This window comes from Salvia hispanica, chromosome 2 (genome assembly GCF_029641045.1).
Source record: "Salvia hispanica isolate PSC_SH4W2 chromosome 2, Shi_PSC_v1, whole genome shotgun sequence".
NCBI lineage: Eukaryota > Viridiplantae > Streptophyta > Magnoliopsida > Lamiales > Lamiaceae > Salvia > Salvia hispanica.
The window spans coordinates 58,928,650-58,938,523 of NC_142693.1; the positions used below are offsets into that span (position 1 = coordinate 58,928,650).

The 9,874-nt window shown below is 36.7% G+C and overlaps 1 protein-coding gene and 1 pseudogene across 3 annotated transcripts; both read right to left on the reverse strand.

Moving 5' to 3' along the window:
• Window positions 1-769: 769 nt before the first annotated feature.
• On the reverse strand, window positions 770-2,020 carry LOC148932786 ((-)-isopiperitenone reductase pseudogene; annotated as a pseudogene).
• A 999-nt stretch (window positions 2,021-3,019) lies between these two features.
• On the reverse strand, window positions 3,020-4,858 carry LOC125222293 ((-)-isopiperitenone reductase-like). Of its 3 annotated transcripts, none has more exons than XM_089063835.1 (3): window positions 4,673-4,858; window positions 3,931-4,226; window positions 3,020-3,866 (listed from the first exon to the last, which is right to left on the reverse strand). In XM_089063835.1, the coding sequence occupies exons 2-3, from the start codon at window positions 4,195-4,197 to the stop codon at window positions 3,201-3,203; spliced, it is 933 nt and encodes a 310-aa protein (XP_088919961.1). In that variant the 5' UTR covers window positions 4,198-4,226; window positions 4,673-4,858; the 3' UTR covers window positions 3,020-3,200. The 3 variants fall into 3 exon arrangements, with proteins under 3 accessions (XP_088919961.1, XP_088919962.1, XP_047980774.1); XM_089063836.1 differs by lacking the exon at window positions 4,673-4,858 and adding an exon at window positions 4,636-4,656; XM_048124817.2 differs by lacking the exon at window positions 4,673-4,858 and having other exon boundaries at window positions 3,931-4,612.
• Window positions 4,859-9,874: the final 5,016 nt, after the last annotated feature.

A 9,874-nucleotide genomic window follows, 5' to 3' on the forward strand; every position in this document is an offset into this window, starting at 1 on the left:
ATTTTTGTGCGTTGAAAATTTTTCGCAGGTTATGACCTCTTCGTGGCGACCGCCGCATGTGCTGCGGCGGTCCGCCACCTGCTCGCTGGAGCGATCTGTAACTGCGCGGCGACCGACGGACAAGCCACGGCGGGCTGCCACCTGGGTGCGATTTCTAGCGCGACTTTTCGAAATTTTTCGAATTTTCGCCCCGTCAAGCCTCGACACGAAATTTTTCAAGGTACGTTTTTTTTTTCCAGTAGTTTACTCACGTCCCTACTGACTCTACAAACTTATTTTACACTTTGTTGTAAATAAGTTTGGGGGGATGGAGTGGTGGACCATGAGTTTAGGTTTTTGTTTTAGGGTTTTCTTTTTGCTTTAAGTTTTTGTTTTTGTTTTTGTTTTTTACAAAACCCCGTAGGAGAATCTTGTTGTTTAAAATGTTTTCTTGAATCCATGTTATGAACTTAACATGAAGAACTTAGAAACACGCATGCTTAAGGACACACTTTAGATCGAGTTGCCGATGATATTACATTCCATCTATGTTTAAGTATGGCTTAACGTTTTGATTTGATGGTTTGGTGAAAAGGTGCATAATTAGTGAATTGCTTGTTCGCCTTGAATCATGCTTTATACCTTGTGAGATTTGAGCCTTAATTTCTTTCTTGTGTGATTTATCTACATGCATGTATATGTTTCTAGAACTTTCTCCTAGTCTTGCCTAAGTTTACATACTGTTTAAGTTAATTTAGGAGGATAATTGGCCTTTTTTTCTAGCCTACTTTTATCCAAGGGCTGGTTCGCCATCCAAATGTGCGGTGAGTGAACCAATCTCGGGATCAGGATCCACTAGGTTCGCCATGTCTACAGTTGCTTCCTCCTCTGTTTCTGACTGTTCTGTTTCTAATGATGACTTCGGATCTTCTCTCCCTGACGAGTTCCACTCTTCCTCACTTTCTGATTCGAACGGAAATGGATCTACTATAGTAAACCCCGATCTGGTGATGAGGAAATCAGCGTGCTTCTTAGCCAACACTTTTGTGTACGCATTAAAAGCCGCTTTAGACACTTTATACGCTGCACCATGACTCGGCCACTTGCTCTCCTCAATCTCCCCTCTTTGAAGTCTTTGAGGAATTCTCGCACCACGCCATCCACGGCCTCTTCGATCAGGCCTGCCTCGTTGCTCAGCACAGCTTTTGCACACTCGTTCCTCAAGAGACGAAGGTGGCCTAAGATGGAGGAGACATTGACGATAGTCGGTGAATCAGAGAGTTGGAGGAGAGGAATAAGGGCTTCTGTCACTCTCTTTGCACCGTAGTAGTTTGTGTGTATGCACTTTTCTCCAGCCTCGTATGTCTGGATCATAGTTCCTTTTGCTTTCAGCTGCAGCGGCGTCTCAACCTCTGAGTTAGCAAAGACCGTAGCAGCATTTGCTTGTACAGTTGTACACTTGTACTAGCACTTGAAGAATTGAAACATCTCCCTCCAGTTCTGCTCCTAGTATGCCTGCATTGTTCACCTGCACAAAAATTGCTCTCAAAATGAATATGAAGATAAACATAATATGCATTCAAAATATAACTTTATCTGTCATAACAACTGAGAGCATCTCCAAAGATGAGGTAAACTACTATAACTATCATATTTACCTTTTTTTCATGAAAAATCATATTCTAAGGGGAGAGGTATTTGAGAAGGTATTATATCTTTTCTCATTTTGAAGAGGTATCTTTATCTCCCCATCAATGGAGAGGTAAAATTTCATAACTACCATATTTATCTTCTTTTCATGAAAAACCCTTCTCCAAGGGAAAAGGTATTTGAGAAGGTATTACAATTTATATTTTTTAATGCATTTTATACTATTGTTTTATTTTTAAAAAATAATTTATCTTACTATATACCTTTTCCCTTTGGAATGTGTTACTTTTTAGAAGGGTACATTTTACTTTTTAAAAAGGTAAATAAGTAATATACATTTTCTATATACCTTTTTCCTTGGAGATGTTCTAACTATGAGCATTGAGCCCATAGTCTATTGAACATTTTATATACTCATTCTGTGCCACTCTAAATGATTAAACAAACGAAAGTTTAGTTATTAAGTATAATTAAGGTTGTTATTATGTCAACACAATTGATGTGAAGCAGTGTGTTGTTGTGTTTTTTTCCATTTGTGTTGTATAGGAATAAGGAGAATTTTATGTTGTTTCTTGCCACTTTGTTTTCGTTTTTCTTCATGAATCACCTTAAGATCATGTATGTTGTGTTCATCAATCTACATATTTACTTTTTAATATAGAGTAAGCTTTACATATTTCATTTGTTGTTGTTGATCATGTCTTTCACCTTGTTGGGCTCTTGGTGATGCAATTCTAGTTAGAGCTGTCAATTAGTTTAGGCTGACTCATCCCAGCGCGGCTCAAGTCCAATATGGTTGGCCTAAGCCTAACCCATAAGATGGGAAGGGCCTAGCCTAGCCTGGGGCTTAGATAAGAATTTATGAAACAAAACTTAGTTCAACACAATCCGCTCCAGTTGTGGGCATGTGTTGGGTAAGGCTCTAGCCTAAGGTGGGCCTGGGGGCGGGTCTATGTCCAATAGATGACGCTGACAACGCCGAAATCGTCAAATTTGTGTTCGTATTGAATTTGCGAAATGAACTAAGAATTTAAAAACATTGATACATCATGATTTATTATGGAACTTGACCATTTGATATTGTTTAAGGCGTAAAATAGTTATTTTAATTTTTTTACTTTATTTTTAATCTTTATAATTTTATTTATGACACTTTTTGAGTTTCTAGTGTTTTTAAACTATTTATAAATAGTGAATTTTAATCTTCTATCGTCAGTTTTGAATGAATATTATTAGTTATAAAATTTTGAGTTTAAAAAATAAGGATATTTGTGTTTTTATTCTTTCATTATTAGATCATAGGTGTCAGAAGACTGCTATATGATGGTGCCTATTGGGCTGAGGATGTTGTTATATAAAACACAAGTATAAAATATATGCTTGGATCCAATACTAAAGCACCGCTAATAATATTATGGCAATGTAGTATTTGCACATTTTTAAATATATATACTTAATATTAATTCAACTAATCTTTTGATTCTTGAATATAAGCTTGTAATAGTAGTTTTTATTATAGGGAGCTTTATTATAATGGTGATGCCAAGTCTTCCACGCACAGACACTATTCATCAAGTAGCAACACCATACGCATCCTTGTCATAAAAGAAGGCGCCCGACGGCCCTCCACGAGGCAGCAGCGCCACCTTAACCACCCTCTGAGCAGCATCCTCGGCGCTGATGGCGCCGCGATTGCTAGTCATATCCGTTCTTGCAAAGCCAGGACAGAGGCTGTTGATGATGAAATCAGTGTGCTTCTTAGCCAACACTTTAGTGTACGCATTCAATGTTGCTTTAGAGAGTTGATACGCCACACCATCAATCAGCCACTTGTTCTCCTCCAATCTCCCCTCTTTGAAATCAATGAGGAATTCTCGCACCACCTCATCAATGCTCTCTTCTGTCAGCCCCGCCTCGTTGCTCAACACAGCTTTTGCACGCTCGTTCCGCAAGAAGTTAAGGTGGCCACTTAAGGAGGAGACATTGACAATAGTTGGTGAATCAGATAGTTGGAGGAGAGGAATAAAGGCTTCTGTCACTCTCTTTACACCGTAGAAGTTTGCTTGCATGACCTCTTCTGCAGCCTCGTATGTCTGGATCATGGTTCCACTTGCTTTCAGCTGCAGCGGCGGCGTCTCAGCCTTTGAGGTAGCAAAGACAGCAGCAGCCATTGCTTCTATCGCCTCTTGAAGACTTGAAACATCTCCCTCCACTCCTGATACGCCTGCATTGTTCACCTGGACAAAAATTGCTTTCAAAATGAATATGAAGGATACATGGTGTTTATTGATACAATGATACCAGAATGTCAAGCCTCCCATATTTTGTGGTGAGGAATTGGGCAGCAGCAGCGATGCTTGCAGAATCGACAACATTGAGTTGTTGAAAAACCACATAATCAGAGAGGCCAGAGTCCTTGAGGGATTGCACTGCTTCAATGCCTCTCTTCTCATCCCTTGAAGTTAATATCACAGTAATTCCTTTGGAAGCTAACTGCTTACAGATCTCCAAACCGATTCCTTTGTTCCCACCGGTGACTAATGCATACCTGCTACCTGCCTCCGCCATTGATACTGAGATTGATATTTTGTTTTTTGCTATGCGGACCAACACATGTAGTTAAAGGAAATGGGTGAGGCTGACTCCATTCACGAGATTAGGCATAGCTCGCAAAAACTCACAAGTACAGTGGGAACCTATATTATCTAGGGACCTATATAGTAATAGACTAAACTATGTTTGTGTTCTTGAACCGTGAACACACACAAACTTCGGAAAAAAAAAATAGGGAATATTAATTTTGGTCTGTAACATCTGAAAAATATTTTTCGAGGTCCATTAACTTCAATTAATATCGTCTGCGCTACATTTTCATTGTTTTAAACTTTTTCTAGACAAAAATACCCTCAATGCCATGAATGGCATTTCACCACCATTTTCATTTTTAAATTTTTTTTTGTGTTATCAAATAAAATAAAATAAATTAAATAGAACACCAAAACATACTTAATTTAATAAAAAAAAGCTACAAAGGAAGGATCACCAGTGAAGGAACCGCCCAAGGAACATCGAAGTTTCTTTGCGATATGTTGGAAACCACCGGTATTCACTTTTTGATTTCTAGAAAGAGCTGTAAATGAGATGAGAAGAGACTGGACTGAAGGAGTGATGAAATGAGGTGAAAAACTGAGTATTTATAGAGTGGAAATACTATAACAAATCAAAATGACAGTGCAGGAAAATCGGCAGAACCCACCGCAATAGCGCCAATCGGAGTCGAGGAAATCACGGAGCCACGATGACCGCCAAACCCTTGGTCCGGCGTCACAATGTTTTTTAGGGAGTACGACTGTAATAGCGCTGATAAATCCACTGATTGGGTGGGCCGGGTTTATAGGCGCTACTACAAGTGCCCTTACTATAAATCTATAATGTGTTAAAGCAAAGAATAAATCAGCCGCCCACCATTCATCGTAGTAGAGTATTTAGAACGCATTTATTGGTGTAAGTTCCTATAATTCCAATTCTCAACGTAGTTGGTGAGTCTTAAATATCACTATAAATACTAGGCTGATGGGCACCGATAAAGACCGGCAAAAATTACAAAGTACAAGTCTTCTTCCAATATGTGCCCTTGACAAAGCTCGTTTCATGCATGTGTTATGTGATAAAACTACATCCAATTCTGTAATCTAACGTGCAATTGTGAGCCAGGTGACTGCCTCATTGCCTCTCTTCTCATCCCTTGAAGTTAATATCACTGTAATTCCTTTGGAAGCTAACTGCTTACAGATCTCCAAACCGATTCCTTTGTTCCCACCGGTGACTAATGCATACCTGACACCTGCATCCGCCATTGATAGTGAGATTATTTAGTTCAATGATATTTTGTTTTTTGCAATGTGGATCAACACATGTAGGAAATGGGTGAGGCATTGCATAGCTGACTACATTCAAGAGATTAGGCATAGCTCGCAAAAACTCATAAGTATAGTGGGAACCTATATTATCTAGTCACCTATGGTAATTGACTAAACTAACATTCACAGTACACACACCCCGGAAAAGAAAATGGGGAATATTAATTTTGGCTTTCGAGGTCCATTAACTTCGATTAATATCGTTTGCACCACCGTTTTCATTTTAAATTTTTTTTCTTTTTCTGTGTTATCGAATAACATAAAATAGCAAAATAGCATACTTTATTTAATAAAAAAAAAGTTACAAAGGAAGGATCACTATAGAAGGAACCACCAAGGAACATCGGAGTTTCGTCGGGATTTGTTGGAAACCACCAGTATTCACTTTTTGCTTTCTAGAAAGAGATGTAAATGAGATGAGAAGAGACTGGACTGGAGGAGTGCTGAAATGAGGTGAAAAACAAAGTGTTTATAGAGTGGAAATACTATACAAAATCAAAATGACAATGCAGGAAAATCTGCAGAACCCGCCGCAATAGCACCAATCGGAGTCGAGGAAATCGCGGAGCCACGATGACCACCAATCCCTAGGTCGGTCGCCACAATACTTTTTTAGGGCTGACGGCAGCAATAGCGCTGATAAATCCACTGATTGGGTGGGGGGGGTTTTTAGGCGCTACTACAAGTGCCCTTACTATAAATCTATAATGTGTTAAAGCAAAGAATAAATCAGCCGCACAACATTCATTGTAGTAGAGTACTTAGAACACATTTAATGGTGTAAGTTCATAGAATTCCAATTCTCATTTATTGATGTAGTTGGTGAGTATTAAATATTACTCCCTCCGTCCCATAAAAGTTGAGACAAAACTTTTGGGCACGGAGATTAAGAATTTATATTAAATAAATAGGAGAGATTAAAAAAAGTAGGAAAGATAAGAAAGAGTAAAGTAAATGATGAATAAAAAAAGAGTGATTAGATGTTTTGTCTTTTCTTCAAAAGGGAAATGACTCAACTTTGTTGGGACGGACAAAAAAGGAATACGACTCAACTTTTATGGGACGGGGGGAGTACCATAAATACTAGGGTGATGAGCCCCAACAAAGACACTAGTCACACAACAAAAATTACAAAATACTAAGTGTTCTTCCAATATGTGCCCTTACTATAAGTCTATAATAGTGATCCCAGGTCTTCGAACTTCAACAAAGCAACAAGTCATATAGTGAAGTTATTGCATGTGTCCAAACAAAATTCCCAAAAAGTCAAATCACGAACCAATCACAACATGTTACGTACGTACTGTTCTTAATTGATGTATAACTTGTAGACATGTACTCCTGTTTCATTTTCTTTCCTGTATTTACATCACGATTTAGCATTTAATATACAATTTCTAAGTTGATAATCTACTACTCCCTCCGTCCAACGTTACTTGAGTCACTTCTTTTTCATACTATTTTTAAAAAAATAATAATAAATAGTTAAAGTGGAAAAAAAATAAAGTAAAAAAGAGAATATTATAGTTAAGACTCTTTTCTCTACATTATTCTCTCTCTTATTTTTCTTTCTCTCCACTTTAACTATTTATTATTATTTTTTCAAAACGAGTGCAAAAAAGAAATGACTTAAGTAACGTGGGACAAAGGGAGCATTATAAGAGCATCTTCAACAATTTACACTAAATTCAAAATTCAAACCTATTTTAGTGTAAATGTCACATCAAATACGATTTCACTCTAACCATTTACACTAAATTCAAACTTAAAAGAATATTCTTTATATTATTATGCCTTTTTTATTCACAAAATTTGAAAAACTTTTGGCTTGAGTTTAGTGTAAACCTAGATTTTTTTTTTCAAAAACAAAAAATGAGATTGATTTTGGAATACTATTGAACCTAATTACCTATCTCATTTTAGGTTTTAGTGTACTCTTGGAGATGATCTGATTAATTCAAAATTTTCAATTGACATGATTAAGATGCGAACACTATGTTGGAGGCTAACTAACTATTCAGTTCGCCATTAAATATTTTATGTTGTCATTTAAAATGTCCATAATTAAATCTTCATATTTACATTTTTGTTATTTTTAATAAATTCTAGTTTATTCTATTTATGTTTAACTATAAAACTACTATTACTATTACCTCTCCATTAAAAATAGGTTGGTGACATGAATTTTAAGTATACAGAGTAGTTGTTAGTGAAAAATGAGACCAAACTCATTAAACAAAAAAAATTGTTAGTACTAATTTTTTTGAGAAGGTATTATATCTTTTCCTATTTTAAAGAGGTATCTTTATCTCCCCATCAATGGAGAGGTAAAATCTTATAACTACCATATTTATCTTCTTTTCATGAAAAACCCTTCTCCAAGGGAAAAGGTATTTGAGAAGGTATTACACTTTATATTTTTTAATACATTTTGTACTATTATTTTATTTTTAAAAAATAATTTACCTTATTATATAACTTTTCCTTTTGGAATGTGTTACTTTTTAGACGAGTATATTTCACTTTTTAAGAAGGTAAATAAGTAATATATCTTTTCTATATACCTTGTCCCCTTGGAGATGTTCTGACTATGAGCATTGAGCCCATAGTCTAATGAACATTTTATATACATTCCGTGCCACTCTAAATGATTAAATAAATGAAAGTTTAGTTATTAAGTATAATTAAGGTTGTTATTATGTCACCACAATTGAAGTGAAGTAGTGATAAAAAGGAGTTGGGCTTGTATCCATTAGGTATAGGGATCGAATCCCTTTGGGATAAATGTTTTAAAAAACCTAACAATTGAAAAAATGGTAAGTGGTTTTATATGGTGAACCGGACCGGAATGGACACCGGTTCGCGGCCAAACCGGTCCGACCGGCCGGTCCAGTTTTTAAAACACTGTGTGTAAGGGAACAATGACCACATACAGTTCCGAAAAAAAATAGGGAACACTTTCTTTGGACTGCGAACTTTGTCAATGTATCAATTTATATCCGTAACATTTGAACATATCCTCTAAGGTCAATTAACTTCAATGCAACACTGTTTTTCACTGTGTCTTTTTTTGGACGAAAATACCATTAAACGGTTTGATTCAAATCCATGATGGGCATTTCACCACCATTTTCATTTTTTAAATTTATTTTGTGTTATCATGTAAAATAAAATAACAAAATAACATATTAAAGCCAATACCAAAACATACTAAATTCAATAAAAAAAAAGTTACTCCAAGGAAGGACCACCGAAGAACGAATCGTCGGGGAACATCGGAGTTCCATTGGGATTTGTTGGAAACCACTGGGATTTATTTTTTTCCATTCTGGAAAGAATAAATGAGGTGAGAAGAGACTAAAGTGAAGGATTGATGAAATGAGGTGAAAAATAAGGTATTTATAGATTGAAAATAGCATAAAAAGAAAATCAAAAGAGTGAACTACAAAAATAAGAGTTTGTCACGTTCCCAACGTCGAGGTAGGGGGAGGTGGTGCGGATGAGGTATGACAGGCTGAGGAGCGTGACGGGGAGGATACAGACGGTGGTGGGGGATGTGGAGACGCAGGGGGAGAGGCTGCATTCGGTGTTGAGGTGGAGGGATCCGAGGGCGACGAGCTTGTTTTTGGTGTTCTGCATCTGTGACATGTGGTTGTATGTGATAAGGCATCCAAGGTTTAGGAGCAAGCTGCCTTATGTTCCTAGTAACTTTTTTAGGAGGTTGACTGCCAGGATTGACTCTGTGCTGTGAGAATTTGAGATTCAGTTTGTTAGTGTTGTGTTTTTTCCATTTTTGTTGTATAGGGATAAGGAGAATTTTAAGTTGTTGCTTGCCACTTTAAATTCGTTTTTCGATGAATCACCTTTAGATCATGTATGTTGTGCTCATCAATCTACAAGGGGCAATATATATCCACAAATAAATAGTAGAGAAGTTGTTGCTCAAACTACCCATCTTTCAGTAAAAACGTTAAACGTTGATAGATAATCTGAGCAATATTCACTACAAAAAAAATGCAAAATAGTGACGGAATTCAATAGCTCAACAATTAGTGACAGAATTAGTGACTGAAACTTGTCTGTCACTAATTAGTGACAGAGTACTTCGTCACTAATGCGAAACAGTCGCTTATGAATTATGTCAAAAAAACTTTAGAGACGGAAATTCCGTCACTAAAATATTTTACTGACAAGTTTATTATTGACGGTTCTGCCAAAATTTTGATCTGCCACTAATCTATTATGTGAAGGAATTTCATTGTTTAGTGACGGATAATTGGGGATTTTTTTGTAGTGATTAGACAATAGGGTGGGAGTTGAATCAT